The sequence below is a fragment of the Ahaetulla prasina genome, chromosome 6, assembly GCF_028640845.1.
Source record: "Ahaetulla prasina isolate Xishuangbanna chromosome 6, ASM2864084v1, whole genome shotgun sequence".
Taxonomy (NCBI): domain Eukaryota; kingdom Metazoa; phylum Chordata; class Lepidosauria; order Squamata; family Colubridae; genus Ahaetulla; species Ahaetulla prasina.
The window spans coordinates 14637314-14659407 of record NC_080544.1 but is presented as its reverse complement, the minus strand read 5'-3'; the positions used below and the strand labels follow the sequence as shown (position 1 = coordinate 14659407).

At 39.0% G+C, this 22094-nt stretch overlaps 1 protein-coding gene across 2 annotated transcripts in view; it reads left to right on the top strand.

The window, feature by feature from the left end:
• Positions 1-22094, top strand: part of RASGEF1A (RasGEF domain family member 1A) — a 153941-nt gene that overhangs the window by 97689 nt on the left and 34158 nt on the right. For both annotated transcript variants that reach the window (XM_058189075.1, XM_058189074.1), the window contains exons 5-7: positions 2641-2862; positions 3759-3833; positions 6277-6369. In XM_058189075.1, coding sequence (XP_058045058.1) covers positions 2641-2862; positions 3759-3833; positions 6277-6369 — 390 coding nt within the window. The remainder of the gene's footprint in view (positions 1-2640; positions 2863-3758; positions 3834-6276; positions 6370-22094) is intronic.

The window sequence follows — 22094 nt, the reverse complement described above, 5'->3', positions numbered from 1 at the left end:
AAGCGCATGCACTCCCTTTTCAGCACTCGATGCTGAAAAGATTCACCATCACTGCTGTATAGCGTCTCCTTATAGCCATTTGTTATTCCTTTATTTTTTTTAAAAAAAATATTTTTAAAAAAAATAAATGTGATCATTGTTGTATGGGTTCATCGTCTCTAAGTAGGCAAAAATGCAGACAGGTCTGAAATTTCAGGAACAAGGAAGCACATTATTGGATCTACTTGTTCTTTCAAGTGTCAGGTCTGAACAGATATGTTTAATCTCAGGAGGCATTCACACTTACGCAGGCAGAATGAAGACGTTTAACCGAAGTCCATTAAGCATGTCTTTGAGATCCCAAATAAGTTACACACATACACACACACACACACACACACACACACAAGAGCAGGTTATCATCTGCATCATCAAGGAGAATGCATCTTAATCTTCCAGTTACGATGACGCCGTAACTGGTTAGATCTAATTAGGGAAGCCAGAATCTGTCTGCAAGATGGCAGGTAGAAAATACCTGCAGTGGGACTTAGGCTGGGCTACATATTACACCGATAACCAGATTGACCGGTGAATAATTTTTTTTAAAAAAAAAGTTGAGCACTTCGATTTGCTTAACAGCTGTGGGAAGAGAGGTCATAAAACGGAGCAAAATTTACCAAATATCTCAGTTAGCAACAAAAAATATTGGACTCAACTGTGGTTGTAAGTTGAGGTCTACTTCAGTAGTGGGGTTCAAATTTTTTTAATACTGGTTCTGTGGGTGTGGCTTGGTGAGTGTGGCATGGCTTAGTGGGTGTGGCTTGGTAGGCGTGGCAGGGGAAGAATATTGTAAAATCTCCATTCCCACCCCACTCCAGGGGAAGGATACTATAAAATCTCCATTCCGTCCCCAATCCAGGGGAAGGTTACTGCAAAAATCCCCATTTCCTCCCAATCAGCTGGGAATTGGGAGGCAGGGCCAGTCAGAATTTTTACTACCGTTTCTCCAAATTACTCAAAATTTCTCCAGAACTGGTCAGAACCTGCTGAAACCCACCTCTGGTCTACTTGTATAAAGAAAAGACTGAGGCAGCAGCAATACCCATATACACGGCAGCTATAAATATAATGCAGCACTAGTCCTTAGCTAGGGAAGAATGTAAGCAAAAATTTTGTAGCCTTGGAATATTTCTCAGTGATGAAAACCCAGATGGTGGTGCCCTTAAGCAAATTTGGCAGGAAAAATGAGTTTGCTTGAGATTGAATTCTAAACCCATCAGCCTTTTCAAAATATTTGTACAGAATTTGCACAGGTAGTCCTTGACCAATGATGACAGTTGAGCCCCACATTTCCATTGCTAAGCAAGATGGTTGTTAAGTGAGTTCTGGCCCCATTTTACAACCTCGCCGTTGTTAAGCTACTAACACGGCTGTTCAGTGAATCTGGCTTTCCTTCTCCCAAAAAGGTCCCCAAAAGGAGATCACGTGACCCCCAGGGCATTGCAACCGTCGTAAATACACTCCAGTGGTCAAGCATCCGAATTTGGGTCAGGCGACCATGGGGATGTTGCAAGTCTTAAGTGTGGAAAAATGATCTTTTTTTCCCCCCATGCCATTGCAACTTCAAAAGAACAGTTGTAAGGAGAGGTCTAAGAGACACGGTGGCTTAGTGGGTAAGATGCTGAACTTGTCGATCGAAAGGTCGGCAGTTCAGCGGTTCGAATCCCTAATGCTGCATAAAGGGGTGAGCTCCCGTTACTTGTCCCAGCTTCTGCCAACCTAGCAGTTCGAAAGCACGTAAAAAATGCAAGTAGAAAAATAGGGACCATCTTTGGTGGGAAGGGAACAGCGTTCCATGCGCCTTTGGCATTGAGTCATGCCGGCCACATGACCAAGGAGACATCTTCGGACAGTGCTGGCTCTTTGGCTTTGAAACAGAGATGAGCACTGCCCCCTAGAGTCGGGAACGATTAGCACGTATGTATGAGGGGAACCTTTACCTTTAAGTAAAGATCTACCTGCACAGAATAATAACCAAGTTGGAAGTGTCGTGTCCCACTCCTCCGCTGACGGCCGGGTCAGGGAAATCTGAATCAGGTGTGCCTCTGCAGCTCTGCCAAAGTCCTAGCAAAGTCCTCAGGGCAGGCAGGAGACCAGAAAGTGACTTCAGCAAGATATGTTTAGACTTTGCCTGACTCAGAGAATGCCAGAAAGCAGATCCTTTATATAGGCCATGGGGTGTGGCTCCATGACTCAGCACTTATCCAGGCCTGCCCCTCCCTTCCTTCTGTTGCCTCCGCCTATCAAGTCTTCTGACGCGGGGGTCACTCCAGTCGGCAGCTGTTGGTAATTGACCTCCCTCAGGCTCACATGCTGTGGAGGAGGGGGAGGGGTCTAGTTGCTCCGTTTGCCTGGGCATGGAGCCAGAGCTGGGGGCTGGAGGTATTTCTTCTTCTTCAGCCTGTCTGGGCATGGAGCCAGGGGTGGGGCCGGGAGGCATACTAGAACATTCCTCCGTGTTCGGAAGCAGATAAGAAGACCCCGGCTGAGGTGAGATTGGACGAGACACAACAGGAAGGGAGCCTTGGTGGTCTTCTACTCCAAGGCCCTGCCCAGAATAATTTACCCGTTCTCAATCAACTCTTCTATTTTATGGATTAGGAAAATGGAACGGTCAAGAAGATCATCAGCCAGATGACACAAGATCTTCTGATGGCTCTTGCTGCCCGCAATCAGTACCAAGAGATCCGAGAAAAGTTTCGCCAACCGGTGACCGACAAGGGTGCCATCCTCAAAACTAAGCCACAGGCATCCCAGAAGGACATTCTGAGTGTGTGCTGTGACCCCCTGGTCCTTGCGCAGCAGCTAACACACATCGAACTGGTGAGTGAGCCCTTCCTTGTCCTTGTTCTGACCTAGATCTCCCTTAAAAAGCAGGAAGCAGAGTCTTGGTCATGGCAAAAAACCCTTTTTATTTACACGACTGTGAATTCCTTTCATTCACAGTCAGCAAGGCCTGTCCAAACAGTCTTTCAGAGGAATATTTATCAACACAGACCTTATCTCGCTTGGAAAGCTGCCAGGTAACTAGTTTCCAAATGCAGTGCAAGGCAAAACTTGGCAGACAGATCTTCCCACTCTTGAAATGAACGAACGAATGAACTGTTTCCTGCAAAAACCCACCCCCACCCTCCATTCACTCCTCTTTTGTTTCCTATGGGAAGGTCCAATCACCTCCAAGGTGTGGCTTTATTCCTAAGTTGACCCTGCTTTCTTAGTTGTTCTTGTCTTCTGGCAGCTCTGCGCATGCACACACTGGGAACAGGCTCCAGCTGTTCTTCTGCCTCCCAGCTGTTAAGCTCCTTCTCGGCATCCGACACAGAGCCCTCATCCGAGATTTCCCCAGCCTCCAGGTCTGGCCCATGTTCCTCCCCAACCTCCTCACTGTCCGACTCTGCTGCCATCTCTGCAAATTCTCCGATTCAAGACCAGCTTTTTTTAGAAAGGCTACTCCAAGAGGGGAGGAAGGCGATGGGCAAGTGTAGAGGATGGCTTTGTCAGAACTCAAAAGTTTGTGTAACTTCTCACTTGCTCAAATATGTTTAAGAATGAAAAAAAAGCTAATCTCAGGAAACTAAGAAAAATGTTCATTATTAAAACAGCGCTTTATTCCAAGTGTATAGGCAGTTGTCTACGCTGGGATGAAAAGCACACCTCTTAATGTTACATTGGTGTCTTCTTTACACATCTGTGATATTGATCGTCTTTTTTGGTTTTAGGAGAGGGTAAGCAACATTTATCCAGAAGATCTTATGCAGATAGTCAGTCACGTGGATTCCCTGGATAACCACAAGGTGAGTTTCAAAATTTGAAAGAAGCGGGCATGGGAACTAGAAAGATTAACCAACAATCGCTCGTCATGCCCTAGTCGCCTCTTGTCTTGACTACTGCAATGCACTCATCCTGGGACTGCTCTTGAAAAGTATCAGGAAGCCTCAATTGGTTCAAAATGCAGCAGCTCGTATCATTTTGGGAATATCCAGATGTGAAGAGGTGTCGTCTCTCCTGTGAGAGCCACATTGGCTGCCGACCTGCTTCTGGATACAATTCAAGGTGCCGGTTGCCACCTTCAAAGCCCTTACATGGCTTGGGACCAGATTATCTGAAGGACTATCCTTTCTCAGGGACTGTTCTGTCTCCGTCCTCACTCTGGAGTAACAAGCTGGCCTACAGCCAGTGGGTTCACGGCTCCTATCAGTCCTGGCCGAGAAAACGCAGCTGCCTGCCAAAAAGTTCAAACAGATTAAGACTTCAGCTCACTTCAACACGGTTCAGCTAATTTGCTTCCCATGGAACTGAGAGCAGTCCCAAAGTTCCTTATATATCCTGTGGGGTGGGGCGTCCCTTTGATGACGCCGCCTCTCTAATCTTCTGAAGCGCGGGTCGATCCAGGCTTGATTAGTATGATTATCAGCTGCGTCTGAAGGCGTAGCCTAAGGAAGGGAGGAATCAGGGGATGTCAGCCTCATTACATCCTCTGACTGGTTCTGGTTCTGGCTCCTGGAGCCGGGCCAAAGGAATCGGTGCTTCTGAGGTAATCCTTACCGGCCCTTCCCCCTCACTCTCGGAGTCACTTTCGGGCATGGGGCCAGGTTCGGGGGCTGGAGCCACAACAGCGACTATCTATCCAACCCAACAGAATGGGGGGGAGGCAGGGAATGTTGTGGGTCCCCCTCTTTTAAAATGCTCCATCTGGTGGGACCTAGAAGAAGGGCCTTCTCTGTGGTGGCTCCCTCCCTATGGAACATCATCCTTTCAGAAATTAGACTGGCCCCACTTTGACCATCATCGCAAGGCCCTGAAGACCTGGCATTTTACAAACCACAACTGAGCCCAAAATTTCTGCTGTTAAGCGAGACAGTTGATAAGTGACTTTTATGACCTTGTTTGCCTCAGTTGTTAAGTGAATCATTGCAGTCGCAAAGTCAGTAACAGGGTTGTTAAACGAATCTGGCTTCCTCATTGGTTTTGCTTGTCAGAAGGTCGCAAAAGGGGATCGCATGACCCCGGGACACAGCGACCATCATAAATATGAGTCAGTTGTCAAGTGTCCGAATTTTGATCACGTGATCACGGGGACGCTGCAATGGTCATAAGCGTGAAAACTGGTCATAAGTCACTTTTTTTTCAGTGTAACTTTGAATGGTCACTAAATGAACTATTGTAAGTCAAGGACTACCTATAGACAGGGTACATAATTGGACTGTGAAAATCCTATAGCTGTTTCACACACACACTCAGAATCTCCTAAAAGCAGGTTGCTACTTGGGAGAGGTCCACTTTAAAAAAACAAAACCCCAAAAAAGCCTAAACTACTAAAAATGCTATACTAGGCTTTCAAGAAGAGACTGGACTGCCATCTGTCAGAAATGGTATAAGGCCGTGAGGGCGAACCTATAGCACGTGTGCCACAGGTGGCATGCGGAGCCATATTGGTGGGCACATGAGCGTTGCCCTAGCTCAGTCCCGGTGCGCACCAGCTAATTTTTGGGCCTTCTGGGCCCACCGGAAGTCAGGAAACAGGTCATTTCCAGTCTCTGGAGGGCCTCTGGGGAGCGATGGGGAAGGCCGTTTTCGCCCTCCCCAGGCTCTTAGAAAGCCTCTGCAGCTTGGAGAGAGCAAAAAACGAGCCTTCCGGTCTCACCGGAAGTTGGCAAATGGGCATTTCCTGCCTCCGGAGGGCTTCTGGGGGCAGTGGAGAAGGGCGTTTTCGCCCTCCCCAGGCTCCAAGAAAGCCTCTGGAGCCCGGGAAGGGCGAAAAACGGGCCTACCAGGCCCACCATGCCATCGCGTGCCAAAAGTGGGGGGAGCACGGGGGAATTACGCGTGCATGCGCGGGGGGCAGGCGCATTGAATTATGGGTGTGGGCACGGACGCGCACGACCCCCCTGCACTCCCCCTGCTTTTGGCATGCAACGGCAAAAAGGTTAGCCATCACTGGTATAAGGTCTCTTGCTTGTGCGCAGGGGGGTGGGGAGCTGGACTAGATCAGGGGTCTCCAACCTTAGTAACTTTAAGGCTTGTGGACTTCAACTCTGGGAGTTGAAGTCCACAAACCTTAAAGTTACTAAGGTTGGAGAGCCCTGGACTAGATGACCTACAAGGTCGCTTCCACCTCTGTTAATCTGTTAAACATACATCTAAGCTGGGTTTACTTATGAAGAAGAGACGATGACTTTGCTGGAAGTGGTATCCTCATTTCGACTCAGGTCTAACGGCGGATGTTTGATTTTTCAGTGCCGAAGCGATGTTACGAAGACTTACAATCTTGAAGCCTACGACAATTGGTTTAACTGCCTCAGTATGTTGGTGGCGACAGAGATTTGTAGGGTAAGTATCCACAGGAGAAAGGAACTGGGGATGGATGTACTACTGACCGGTTCAATGTCTCTGTTTTGAGGGTAGCTGATTCACATGCTAGCAGAACACTCCTGTCGACTTTAAATCTGCTTTTCTTTGTTTTGCTGTGGCTTTCATTAAAGTACTTAGACCTGGTTCATGCTGGAGAGTTAAGGCATTATCTGTCCGTTATCCAAGCATCGCTGTTATTATACACCAGGGGTGTCCAAACTTTTTTGAGTGAGGGCCAAATACAGAAAAATAAGCAAAGGCCCGGGCCACCGGGGGGGGGGGGGGGATGGGCGTGGCTTATTTTGGGGTGTGGCTTGGTGGTCATGTGACTGGTGGGCGTGGCTAACTGCTCATGTGACTGAGTGGATGTGGCTATGGGCATAGAAACTACTCAGAGGGCTAAAAAAAGTAATTTTTGACCAGTCCTCACACTTATGACCATCCTCACATTTATGCCCATTGCAGCATTTTTTTTTTTTTTTTTTATAAAAAGTTTTATTTTTACAATCATATCAAATAATTCATCCAATGTACAGTTATATACAATTAGTCGGGCTTGCCCAGTCACCACCACCCTTTTTAACACTCTTCCCTCTTCTACCTTCTTTTACTTTCCAAACCTTCCTCTCCTTCTCTTATCTACATCCACTCCTCCCTCCACCCTACACCTTCCTTCTCCCTCTACTATCCCTCTTCCTTCCTCTTCTCCTCTTTCCTACCTCCTACTCTCTCTTTTCTCCCTCCCCACCGTTCTAAAATGGTAACTATGCAGACCCGACCCTACATTAATTATATTTCTTCAATAATCCCTGTACATTAACCATCACTCCATCTCTACCAAACCCCCCCCCCAATTCCCCTCCCCCTTACCCCCCACCCCCCACCCCGACTTCCCAGAACAAAATGCAGGGTATCAAAACTAACAATCATAATCCAAAATAATTCCTAAATTATAATCTTTAGTCACACCACACTTAGTCACACTCTCAATTCCCCTCTCCTTCAAAAATATATCTAATACAAAATATTTCCTAAATTTACTCATATGCTATTCGATATTTTTTTATCTGATACTTATTTTTAAATATAATCAATCCACATTTTCCATTCTAAAATATATTTTCTAGTATATAGTCTTTCAAGTAAGCGGAGATTTTGTCATCTCTGCCAGATTTGATACTTTGAGTGTCCATTTGTTGTTTTGTTTTGTCCATTCTTGATTGTAGGCATTTTTAACAACCATATCACTCATTTCACAACTGCTTCACAACTGGACAACAAACAGTATATAAGCCTAGTAAATTCATGTGTGGCCGGGCCACACACAAGAAATATATATTGACACATGATTACTGTGTGTATTTCTAACTCGCCTATAATGTGAAGAACATTGCTCTCAGTGGGAGCAGTGATGCTGTCCTTTGGATTGAAGGATGGCTGGGATGTCAGGAGAAAGTTTGGTGGTTGAGACACGAAGGACTTCACAGAGATGGCTATCAGTCATTCTGGATCTCAGTCTGCTTTTGTTCTGATTTAACAGAGAAAATGTTTGTTCACATATGTATGTTGAGCCGAACAGGCTCATCATTCTTTCTGCATGGCGTCTCATCAGAGGAAACTTGGCATGATCCAAATTCTGATAGAAGTCAGGGAGGGAGAGAAGCTGATGTTGACTCTTCAGAGAATCATCACATTGCATTTCAATCAGTTCTAACTGCAGACTCTCCTCCACTTCTTCTGCATCCACCAGGAAGGGGGTCGAGAACAGCTTCATTTGTTTTCAATGACAGAAAAATCTTGAAAACGCTGGTTGAATTCTGTCACGAGAGATGTAATTATAGAAACATATTTCTCCTTTTTGCAGAAAGGTCTGCCTTTGGAAAAGCAGACTTGATTTCAGACAGCGCAGGGAAGTGTACAGCATTAAAGCTTCGTAGTTGTGTCTCAAACAGGCGGAGCTTTACACAGAAGGCTTTCATGTGCGCATACAGGTGTGATACCAGCTGTTCTTTGCCTTGTAGGTTCTTGTTCAGTGTATTCAGATGATGAGTAAGATCAACTAAAAATGCCAGGTCTGCCAGCCACAGAGGGTCACTCAGTTCATGAAGAGGTCGGTCCTTCTCTTTCAAAAAATTGTCGATTTCTGATCTCAGCGAATAAAACCGCTGCAGAACAGAGCCACAGCTGAGCCAGCGCACATCAGAGTGGTAGAGTACATCCCCGTATTCAGCATCCATGTCAGATAAGAAAGCTTGAAATTCCCTGTGGTACAGTCCTCTAGCTCGAATTATGTTGACAGTTTTTACAACAGTGTTCATCACATCGCCCAGCTGCACAGTCTTGGCACACAGTGCTTCTTGGTGGATTATACAGTGCATCCTAACAGCCTCACCTCCGCTCTCTTTTACCTTGGACACACCATGGATGCCATTCCTTTGCGCTCACCCGTCATGGCGGAGCTCCATCCGTTGTTACTCCACAGAGCTTGTCCCATTTAAGCCCCATCTTTTCAATTGCCTCTGACACAGCGTCAAAAATATTTCCACCTGTCGTTGTGCCTTTTAGGCTCATCATATCAAGCAGCTCCTCCGTACAGCAAAATTATCATCGACTCCCGCAAAAAATTAAAAGCTGTGCGGTGTCTGTGGCGTCTGTGCTCTCATCGCATGCTATCGGTAAAAATCAAAAGCACAAGCTTTCTCTCTCAGCTGAAGTTTCAGGTTAGCTGACAAGTCCTCGATTCTCCGCACCACTGTATTTCTGGATAAGGTCACGTTGTTGAAATCCTGCACTTTTCCGGGCACATTACTTCTGTGACTTTGATGAGGCACTGCTTTATGAAATCACCGTCTGAGAACGGTTTGCCATGCTGGGCAATAAGTTTTGCGACTTCATAGCTTGCTGCTGTGGCGTTTTCCTGTATTTTGTTAGCACGAAATAAAACTGTTGTTGAGCTTGCAGGCTAGCTGCCATTTGCTTGAATTTCTGTGCTCGTTTGGCACCTGTATGCGATCGTAGCTCTGATGCTTGGTCTCATAGTGCCGATGGACATTATACTCTTTCATCACGGCAACATCTTCATTGCAAATCAAACAGACACACTTTCCGTTGATTTCTTTAAAGAAATATTCATTTTCCCACCGTGTTTGAAATCTTCTACACTCACTTGCTATCTTGCGTTTCTTGTGCTGCCATTTCTGGTGACTCGTGGTAAATAGACTATATCAGAGGCCTGAAAACCTGGGACATTACAATACAGATGGATACAGTCAGTCTACTAAAAGCAACAATATGTGGATATCATCTTCAATTAAGGGAAAATGTTTCATATTCATTCATCTTGGCCAGGGGTGTCCAAACTTGGTCCCTTAAGACTTGTGGACTTCAACTCCCAGAGTCCCTCAGCCAGCAAAGCTGGCTGAGGAACTCTGAACTGAAAATCACAAGTCTCAAAAGACAGTTTTACACTTCAAACTCTCATCTTTGCTTCTCTCCAAATGTATCTAAATTGGTCTCAATCCATATTTGTGGTACTCAAAATTGGACCCTGTACTGAAAGTAAAGAATGATTAATGCAGAAAAAGACCTATTTCTGATAATGCAAGATAAAATACATTTGCATTATTTATATAATTATTTATTGAATTTATATGCCTTCCATCTCTGTGATAATGCAACTCTGGGCATCATGTTATATGGCTGAGTCACATTCAGTTTGTAGTAACATAACAACATGCAATTCAATTTTCTTGATGAGTACCTTGATAGCTAAATTCTGGATGCTGAGTCCACCTACAAATACCACTCTCACTCTCTCTCAATTCTGATCTTTTCCACCCTATTTGTTTTACAGGTGGATTCTAATTCACTTTTTTCCCCAAAAACTTCATTCTCTCTACCTGGATGTCACACTGTTGCCTTTTCATCCTGTTAAGGGAAAAAATTAAAAATATTTTAGTTTGGACTCGATTATGGACTCATAAATTGAGGACTATCTATAGTCCCTGTACATGTGAGACAGAGAAGCTTTCCAAAAAGAAAAGTTTATCCAAAAATTAGGATTCCCTACCCAGACCTTTTTAATCCTCCTCAAGATAATTGCTTCCTGTTTGGCACCTCGTGATGGTGGTGATCTTTCTCTCCAACCTCTGGATTATGTGGAATCGCTAGGAGAAGCTTAAATCTGCCATCCAGCGGTTCAAACCCCGGAGAAGAAGAGTGAGGTGAGCTGCAGGTAGAGTGGTAGAACTTCCTAAAGCCCTGAGAAAAAGGGGTTTGAAGGTTATGTTCCTCCAGCAAACCAAACCGGATCCAGGATTTTTCTGCTTTACTGGAACCAATCACCCCGACCAAGGAGGGAGGATTTTGGACAATAAAGGATTATACGCCCGGGTCAAGCGGTGGAGAACTGCAGCAAGTAGCCAACAATTCTCCATTACTTTGTAACAAGCTTGAAAATAGCAAGAAGAGGAATGGAGACAAGCTAATGAGTTGAAAGCGAAAGTGATACTTTTATTGCTTGCTGTCTGCTGCTGGTAAATTGCATGTTATTTGCTACTTTAACTCTTTGCTGCCTGCTGATAGACTCTAGGGGCGATTTTTAAATATTGCTTTAAAGAGCCAGAGGAAAGATTTGAAAGTGAATATTAAGTTGAAATAAATAAATAAATAAATAATTTTATGGCAGAAGCCAAGAAAATCTACTCAGGTAAACCCTGGAAAGACTTTCTCTGAATTTCATCAGAGATTTCTTCTCAGCTACAGCCGCTTGTTAATTTAGAAATGGAGCTTTTTCTGTCTATATTTAAAGTAATAACTGATGAGATGTCTGAAATGAAGAGCAGATATTAGAAATTCAAGTGAAATAAAGTTAGTTAAAGAAGGATTTTTTAATTGCAGTACAAAGTTTGGCAACAAATGTGATTTTATTAGAAGAGGAAGTTGAAGAAATCAAGCAACTTAACTCAAAATTAGAAAATAAAATGGATGAATTTCCTGGAAAAACAGATGATGAAATAGTTTTGATACAATATAGAAATATGGAATTTGTTAAGAATCCCACCTTGAAAGAGAATAAAGAAGAGAATTTAAGGACATTTTTCTGAAGTATTTGGTTATTCCCACCAGCAGATGTGGCTTATCAAATTGATAAAATATATCGTGTGTTCTTGGATAGCAAGGCAAAAAAGTGCTGGGATGTTGCCAGCATTTTAAATAGAACAGTGAGAAATCATTGATTCCACCCGAGGGAGACAGAGCTGCTGGGTCACAGAAGCATTTTTTTAATATTATTCCACCAAAATGTTAAGGGCTAGGAAGGAATTTGCCTTCCTGGTTTGAACTTAAAAAGGTGAGGTTGAATATAGATGGATATTCCAACTGGTATAATTATTATGCAGGAAAGTACATCGTCTCAATACAGTTGGAAAAGCAAGAGAATTTTATGTTGAGGCATTAAAAGTTGGAAGTCTTCCTCCATTGGAAGCTAGAAGAAGGAGACTGAAGTGAAGGAAAGAGAGTAGCAGGTACAGAACAGACAAAATTGTGATTGGAGCAGTGAGTCAAAATCACGTGTTGGAAATACCTCATAAAGCCAGTAAGGCCACAAGAATCCTGCAGTTTTGCTAAATGCAAGGAACAAGAGATGAAGGGCAGAAGAACAACTGGCAACTAGGCCTACAAACTAAAACATATGAAGCAAGGCCTGCAAAATTTGATCTGGCTAGTGTTCCAAAAGGGATAATGGTAATTAAACTATTTGAATGCTGAATGGTCAACTTATTTTCCAAAGACCAGAAGGAAAAGACAGAAACTATTTGAAACAATTTAAAATGACATTACCTGTTTACAAAAAACTTCCTAATCTTTAGACCAGAAATATTTGATAAACTCAAAACTGGCATTCATTTGTTGCCTTCTTTGAAAAAAAAACAGTTTAGTTATATATATAAAGAAGGATAATAGCAAAATTGAACAGGTGGATAAGCAAGGAAGATACAAGGCTATTGAACTTTTGTTGGAGGAAAGAAGACATTATTCTGGGTTTATGCTCCATCAACAACAAGAAATTTTTTCAAGTTTTACAGAATAGTATTTTGGGATTATAAATCATATATATTAATGGGTGATTGGAATGGTTGGACTAGAAGACAAAAAGTTTAAGGAAGATATCTGTTACTTCAGCAAAGACCCAGCTAAAGGCTTTTTGAAATGATGGAGGACTTGGAATTAAGAGATATTTGGAGATTACATAACCATCAGAAGAGAGGATTTTACCTTCTTTTCTGACAGGCACCAATCATTTTCGAGGATTGATTTATAATGTTGATTAACTTGATTTGTATTCTAGAGTGAAGAAGACTAAGATTTGTTCAAGAACTCTATCTGATCATAGTTAATTTTGGATTAAACTTCACCCAGAAATATAATATATCATAAATATAATATGAATGTCTTAAAAAAGAAAAAATACATGATGCATGGAAAAATGCTGAAGTGATTCTTATATACAAGAAAGGGCCAAGATGATTTAAAGAACTATTATCCAATAAATTCTTTCAGTTTTCACCAAGGAAAACAGTTTTCACCAAGATAATAGCAAAAAGAATATTGAGAATATTAAATGATGCACAGCCAAAGGAGCAAGAAAGGTTCAGGAACACAACACAATGGATCACATCCAGGTTGTTCAGCAAATCACTGAAAATATATAATAAAAAACACCATGCCTCTGTGCATGGTTCCTAACTATGAAAAGGCATTTGACTCTATTTTGTAAAATATAATATAAGAACATCTTTATGTTTGAAACTGAAACCAAATAAACTGAAGTGATCAACAAAGATGAGTACATAGTTCTGCAGAATCGTTATGCTTTGGATATCATTTAGCTGCTTGAAGGAGAATTTGCTTTGATTCATTCTCATTGTTGTGTTTACATCACTGACTATAGGCCAACATTTCCATACTGTTAACCACATGGAAACTGTGGTTCTCAACCCTATTGATACTCAGCTATGCAGTCCCCTTGGGATTGGCTGTGGTCTTGGCTTCCTGATTTTGGATGGGTAAAGCTTCATCCTACCCATTTTTTTATATTTGCCCTTAGCTGCTGCTGTTACAATGTGTCCCTGGTCTTATCTCTCTGTTCAGGTTTCACCAAAAAGTCTCCTCAGCTTCATCTACTGTATTATGCTTGGGATATGAAAGTGACAATCCCTATGTTGAAGTTTCTGTTAGTGGTCTAATTGAATCTTCAAAAGGAGGAAAATGAGGCATTGGAATAATCCATAAATCCATTGTTCCTCCTTCCTAATATGATACCTGTACTTTTAAAATATCTGCTTTTTCAACTACCTTATATTTTATATCTTATGATTGTCTGCATAACCTCGATATAAAAGAAACTGAATATAGCTGAACAGAACATTACTAAACCTACAAGAGATGGCATAACAGGAAGATATGGGTGGTGTATGATACTTGCTCAATTACCATATTTGGATATTAGGTGCTTTTGCTGTATGAAATGTATTATTAAGACGAAACTGTACTTTCATGTAATTTTCCATAGTTACTTCTGCTTTTGAATTAAGGTCTTTAAAACCACCTGCCTGGGTGTATCCCAGACAGTCCAGACTTTGGTGTTTGAATACACTGGGCTCTGATGCATCAATAAAGTCTGTTTCTCTCACCTTCCTGGTCTATAATCTTTCTTGGCAAAGTGTGGAGTAACTGGACAACTGGACTTTGCTGCCAATAATATTCAATTCAACATCTTTTTTTGAAAAGTCAAAAGAACAGATACATCTTACTGAGCTTTAGTTTCCTAATCATACAGTAATTTAAAATAAAAAGCTTTATGGTGTAAAGCAGAGATCCTCAATAATTTTTAGATATCTATATGTAAGACATTTACCAAGAAATCATCTTTATCACCAGAGTAGCCAATGGCAGATAAAAATGATTATTGATTTTTCATTTTATATCATAAGTTATAATATTTGATAGAAGTATGCCTGTTCAATCTTGTTAATTCTAAAACACCAGTGGGGACTCTGCTAGCCATATATATTTGCAGCCTAAAAAATGGTTCTATTCCACCTGCCAAGTTCTGTGAAAATCTTTTCCATTTGAATTAAATTTGCTTCACTATGTACTAGATTTCAATTGCTCTAATGTTATAAATGCATGCTCTGGCACTTTGTACATTTGTTTGTGTTAGAAGAGCATAACTCTCTTGGTATTGAACTTTGTTATATATTACTGTTATTATATTATATTACTGTAAATATATAGCAAAGTGATGCAATATACTGCTCTAAATTGAGGTTTAGTAAGAAGAAAGCAAAAGGAATTGTTTTATTTCTTGTATATACTATTTTCATTTCTTAAATCAGATAAAACAGCAGGTCTTTCAGATGCATAATATTTTAAACAAATTTACACAGAATAAAATGATTACTTGACTAAAATCTTTGCACAGACACACACACTCACACACAGACATACACACGGTGATAGACAACAATCAAATTGCAATATTTCCTCATCTCTTCCTTTTCAGTTACAGTCAAAATCAGAGAATATACAACATTTTGCATAAGAAAACAACAGAAAACGTTACAAATAAGTTTGTGGTCATACATTATTACTGTTAAGGTTTATTAAAATAGAAAGTTCTTATAAGCAAATCTGAAAAAAATAGTAAATGTATTGGTGGTCGATTTATTTATTTTCACATTTTGCAAATTCTGCATCAGCAGACTTACAGGTTGATGAACTAGAAGAAAACCAGCACAAATTAATAAGCAGAATATTAGACTATTAGTTGCTAATCAAAAGAATTCATATTCATATATTTAAAAGAATTACTGCTTTCCTGTTCTCAAAATTTTAACATAAAAAATAAAAGATGGGATGAATTTTTCATTCTAATTCTGCTGAGAGCTCTAAGCTATCTAAACCAATTATGCTAGTCTGCATTAGGAAGTTGTACAAAACAGGCTGTTTAAATGGTCAACTGCATTTCTGGACCTCTAGTTTCACTATGTGATCAGCAACCAATAAAATGGGGGTTAAATGTTTCCCTGTATTTAAAAGCAAGAAAATCTGTAGCTGTCTAAAAGCTAGATCTGTTTAATTTAAACAGCCAGTAGTAAGCATTTATACAAAAGTTTATCTATAACTATGTAAATATGAAGTTAGTTAACTAAAGTTCCCTCTGATTTTTACTAATTGCTGTTTTAAGAAAACCTTAAAAACTTTTATTTTGACCTAGTTAATTATTGTAGTATTTGACAATTAGCCACAAACTTCATTCTGATAAAAAGAAATGATGGGAAATCTAAAATAATCTGTTTAAGACAAAGAGTCTTTTAGCACAGGAAAGGAAAATGCTCTGAAGTCAGAAAGATTGAAAAAATTACATTTAAATACATTGATGCACCAGTTTTAACTCTTCTTTTTTTTTTTTTTTGTAGGCTTGACTTAACACATTTGGTCAAGAACAATGATCCTTTCAAACTTTCCTCCATGGAAAATATGACATCTATAAAAACAACGTATTTTGCTGTCACAGCACACAATGTGAATTCTAGAATCAACTCAAAAAATGTTTCCATTACCATTTGGCTCAAATTGTTCCTTTCAATCTCTTCTGAATCTTCACAAAAGCTCATTCACTTTCAAAGTGTATTTATTGTTTCAATAAGCACAGATGATCTTACAATTAGAAAAGTTGGGTTTCAGTTAATAAATAATGGTAACATCAAACATAATGTTCAGTTTGGGTTTGTTTGGCCTGCCAATATGATGCTGAATTGTCTAGTAATTAATTTTATCAATATGCATGTTAAAAATCAGCTTTTTCATTCTTTAAACAGAACTGATTTTGTAGCTTGATTGACCAAGCATTAAAGACCAAATGTTTTGAAATTTTCAAACTACTCAAGATGCTGTATCTCAAAATCCTGCCTACACATTAGAATTAAGTTGTCAGTCTTTTTTAATTATTTCTCTGGATGAAAGAGGAAGATAAGAGCGCAGGAATGTTGGTAGACCTCCCCAGAGGCTTTGTTTTAATTAAGCAGAGCCCAAGGGTCGATGGGTCCCATAAATATTTCTCCGACTTCAGTGCGTGTCTGCAAAAGCAGGAAAAGAAGAAAGGTGTCCATCTCTGCTAATTGTCTTATCTTTATGGATCTCTTTAAGCAGACGGAATGAGTGCAAGTGGACAATTATTGGATTGCAAGTATTTTTGATTTCCTGACTTCTATTTTCTAAAAAAGAATTTTTTTTTTTGTTCTAATTGACTCTAAGATGGCGCCTGAACGGGAGGAAATGACGAATTTTAAACAGTCTGTGCAACTAAGAAGATAAGAAATGTGTGTGGATTTTAATGAAGTGAACTGAGCTCTCCTATACTTAAAGGGAAGAGAAGTTTCTAGACTTATATTTTGTGAATTTTAAAACTGAAATGGCTACTAAACCACCTAAGACTGGGGGAAGGGTTCTGAACCAGCTTTAGAAGATCTGATTAAAGAGCAAGGAAAGTGTCTGAAGAAAGGTTTAAGGAGATTATGGATAATAATGAGAAAATAAGAGAAGAAATAAGAGAATAATAAAAAATAAGAGAAGATATCTTAATGGCTTTTCAAGGTTTGGCAAAAGACTGGAGGTGGTGGAGGAGGAGGTGCAAGAAATTGTTCAGTCAAATCAACAAATAGAAAATAGAATGGGGAATGCAAATCAAATTGGATAAAAATGAAGATCAAGTGGTGGTGATGCAGTATAGAATGATGGAAGGAGCTCTGAGAATTAGAGGTTTGAATGAGGAGACAAAGGGAAGATTTAAAAAATTTTATCAGAAGCTCTGGCTGAATTTATTGAACTTGATCCACAAGAGGTTGCTTATCAAATTGACAAAATTTATAGAGTTAATTCTTGGATTGCTAGGCAAAAGAAACTTCCTAGAGACATTGTGGTTTATTTTTGAAAAGAACAGTGAGGAATCAAATTTTGCAAGTTGCTTTTCAGAAAAACTTGAAAATAGGGAACAGGAGTTGAAGGTTTTGAAAGAGATCCTCCCAAGATGTTAAGGATAGAAAAGACTTTACATTTTACACAAGAACTTAAAATACCAGATTCAATTTAGATGGGAGGTTCCAGTTGGCTTGACAGTGTATTATCAGGAAGAAGATATCGTATTGACACAGTGCTTAAGGCCAAAGATTTTCTTTCTACAGTGCTGAAATTTGAAATAGAAATAATAGAAAAAAGAATTCAAGAGACTCAAATGGGTGTGGAAGCTGAGGTGATTCCAGTGATGTTACTATCAGAGGAACAACCACAAGAACAAAGACTGACGAGGAGCCCTTAAGCGTAAAGAAAAGGAGCAACAAACTCAAAGTAAAGTTCAGGACTGCTACAGAAGCGGTGGGAGGAGCACGGCCAAGATACGGAGGACGATCTTCAGTTGATTGCCCAAAGGCTTCAGCAGCCCAGTAATGGCAAATAAAATCTTGACTTGGAATGTCAATGGTTTGAACTCAGCTCAGAAGAGAAGAAAAATATTTCATTATTTGAAACAATTTAAAATGATGTTATTTGCTTACAAGAAACGATATTAAATTATCAGATCAAAAGTACCTAATAAACTCAAAGTTAGGTAAACATTTTGTTGCTTCAGCTTTGGAGAAAAAACATGGCATAGTGGTTTATTTGAGAAAAGATATACCAGCCAAGTTAATAGAGGCAGATATTTATGGAAGATATATTGCTATTGAACTTACAATAGAAACAAAAAGGACTCTCTTGCTTGGTATATATGCACCCAACCAGCAACAAGAAAAATTTTATAGAATGTTATATGATAAGTTGATCCTATGGGATTATAAATCGTGTATTATATTGGGTGATTGGAATGGAGTAATAGATACACGAAGGACAAGAGAACTTCTTCCAAGAAGATACCTGCACATGCAAAGCTGCCTAAATCCTTTTTTGATATGATAGAAGATTTTGAGTTAAGAGATGTATGGAGACTGAGGAATCTGGAGGAAAGAGACTATACTTTTTTCTCTGATAGGCATCAATCCTTCTCACGTATTGATTTTATTTTAATTTCTAATGATTTGCTTTTTAGGGTGAAGAAAACTAAGATATTTCCAAGATGTTTGTCTGATCATAGTCCTGTTTGGATGGAATTGCAATATGGAAAAGAGGGTAGAAGAACTTGGAGATTAAATGAAAATTTGTTTAGATATCAGGATAATGTAAATCAATGTAAAAAGCAGATGAAAGAATTTTTTGATTATAATTTGAATAATGAAACATCGATAGAAATGGTTTGGGACTGCAGTAAAGCTTTTATGAGAGGTGTATTAATATATCTTAATAATAGACAGAGAAATAAGCAACAAAGACAGCGTAGGTATTTAGAAGAGGAAATCTATAAGAAACAACAATTATTAATACATAACCACATGATCAAAAACTTAAAGATGCAATAAAGTTACTACAGAATCAATTTAATATGATAATGGCTGATCAGGTGGCAACAAATATACAATATGCCAAACATAATACTTTTGTGTAATAGACCTGGTAGGTGGTTAGCATACACTTTAAGGAAAAGACAAAACAACGTGTATAGAAAAATAGAATACAAAGGTAGAGAGATATCAACAGGATAAAATTAAAAAGCTTTTTAGAATATTATACAAATTTATATCTTAAAGATAATATATTGAATAGGGATATTGATAATTATTTGAAGGAATATAAGGTTAAAATTTAACTTTAGAACAAACGGATGAATTGAATCGCCTATAACCTCGGAAGAAATTATTTTGGTAATTAAACAATTAAAATGGGGAAAACTCCTGGCGGATGGGCTTACAGTTAGTTATTATAGGAATTTACAGGATGAGATGTTAGGTCCACTTAAGGAATTATTTAATCAGATACAACTAGGAGAATTCCCCTCATGGAGAACCTCTTTTATTTCATTGATACCAAAGAGGAACAGGATTGTTCTAAACCTGGGAATTATAGGCCAATCTCACTTTTAAATAATGATTATAAGATTTTGTTAAAATAATAGCTAATAGATTAATGTTGATTCTGCAGCGAAGAATTCATAATGATCAATCTGGATTTATAAAGGGAGACAGATGAGGAATAATGTTAGGCAGATTGTTAATTTACTGGAGTACTTAGAAAAGAAAAATTTTATTCCAGCAGCATTTATTTTTCTCGATGCAGAGAAAGCTTTTGATCGATTGCATTGGGATTTTTATTTAAATTAATAGAAAAGATGCAATTTGGAGATGGTTTTTAAGAATAATTAGGGCAATTTATGGAGAGCAAACAGCACAGATTATAATCAATGGTAGCTTAACAGAACCTTTTAAGATTGCGAAGGAACAAGACAGGGATGTCCTTTATCACCATTATTGTTTATTTTAACTCTAGAACCATTATTGGATAAAATACGAGAAGTAAAGGAGATAGAGGAATTAGAGTTAGACAGTATGAATATAAGTTAAGAGCTTTTGCAGATGATTTGGTGATTACTTTTAACAAACCCTATAAATTCTAGTAAATCTTTGTTGGAAATAATTGATCAATATGGGAATGTCTCAGGGTTTAAGGTAAATCAGAAAAGACAAAAGTGATAATAAAAATATGGCCAGACAACAGAAAGAAAAACTAGAGGAAGTAACAGGATTTGAAATTGTAAAGAAGGTTAAGTATTTAGGGTTTATATTACGTCATCAAATGTGAAATTGTATAAGAATAACTATGAGGTTTTATGGCAAAAGTTCAGAAGGAGTTGATTGTTTGGAAAGAATTGCAATTATCTTTGCTGGGAGAATTGCTGCTATTAAAATGAATGTTTTACCTAGATTTTATTCCTCTTTCAGATGATACCAATAATTAAGAAAGATAAGAATCTTGAGGAATGGCAGAAGGAATTAACAAATTTATATGGGAAGGTAAAAAGCTAGGGTTAAAATGAAAATAATTCAAGATTCTCGGGAAAGGGAGGTTTAAAATGCCTAATTTTAAATTATATTGAAACAGCTGCTCTCTCTGCAATAAGTGATTGGTTTAATTTAACAGAGGACAGAATTTTGAATATAGAAGGTTATGATTTGTTATATGGATGGCATGCATATTTAATTTATGACAAAAAGTGGATAAGGCCTTTAAAATCATGTGCTAAGAAATGCCCTTCTGCGTGTTTGGAAAAAATACTCTTATAAACTAAATTATAAGGTTCCTATATGGGCATGTCCTAGACATACAGTAGAAAATATAAACATAGAACAGAAGCAGGAAATGATTACATATAAAGATCTTTTATATACTGAAAGAGGTAATTTGCAGTTAAAATCTCTGCAAGTATTAAGAGAGGAAGGGAAAAATTATACTTGGTTTCAATATGAGCAATTACATGCTAGATGGAAGGGAGATCAAAAAATTGGTATAGAACAGAACGAGGGAAATTTGGTAAAGCAAATTAGAAATCAGACTCAGGAGCATATAAAGAGATTGTATAATGTGTTACTTGAAATAGATTCTGAAAGGGACTTGGTAAAGGACTGTATGATAAAGTGGGCACAAAATTTTCAGGAGCCAATATTATTGGAAACGTGGGAAAGAATTTGGGTTAGAAATGTTAAATTCACAGGCACAGAATCTGAGGAAAATTTTATAAAATGTTTTATAGATGGCATCTAGATCCTAAAAATTATCGTGTATGTATCCAGAAATGCAAGCAAAATGTTGGAGATGTAATTGTGATGGCCTACATATTTTCACATTTGGTGGACTTGTAAGGACATAAAGGCCTTTTGGATAAAAATTTGGTGGATTTTACAAAATGTTCTGAAAAGAAGATAAAGTTCCTACGCAATTTTTCTTGTTGGGAATTATTACGGATTGTACAGTAATTGAGACTAAATTGATTTTAAATCTAATAACTGCAGCAAGATTACTAATAGGACAATATTGGAAGAAAAAAGAAGTACCAACAATACAAGAATGGATATTGAAAGTTGCCAATTTGGCTGAGATGGGGAAGATATCAGCCTTTTGAAAGACAATACGCAAGAAAGATACTTAAAGGAATGGAAAAATGGATTGACTATATTCAACGTAGATATCAGACTAAGAGTTATCAGACTGTTTTGAATGATTATGATGTATTATTTTGATTGCTTTTGGGGGAAGTTAGGAATTGATGATTGTAGGGGTATAATTAAGTTGGGACGAAAACTTTTTAGCATATGTTTGTTTTACTTTTAACTATACCTTGTGCTCGTTCCGGGAAGTCGGGGGGGGGGAGGGGGGTTGCGAAGGGAGGGGGGAGGAGGGGGGGAAAGGGGGAAAAAAATTTTGTAAAACTTTTTGAATAAAAAAAAAAAGAAAAAAAGAAACCTCCCACAGCCACCACTACCTGATTTGATAGAACCAGCTAAATGTCACCTCTGGCTGTGGTGATTAGGTATTCAGCAGAATGATGGCACAAGGGGGAAAACTCTCTTTGTTTTCTGGTTGTTTTGGCGTACAATGTTTTGTAGTGGAGTTCTGATGGAAGAAATTGAAACAATTTATGTGCAGGATATGAGGGGTCTGTAGATATTTTCTCAGCCCTCTTTCTGACCCATTCAGTGTACAGGTCCTCAATGAAAGGC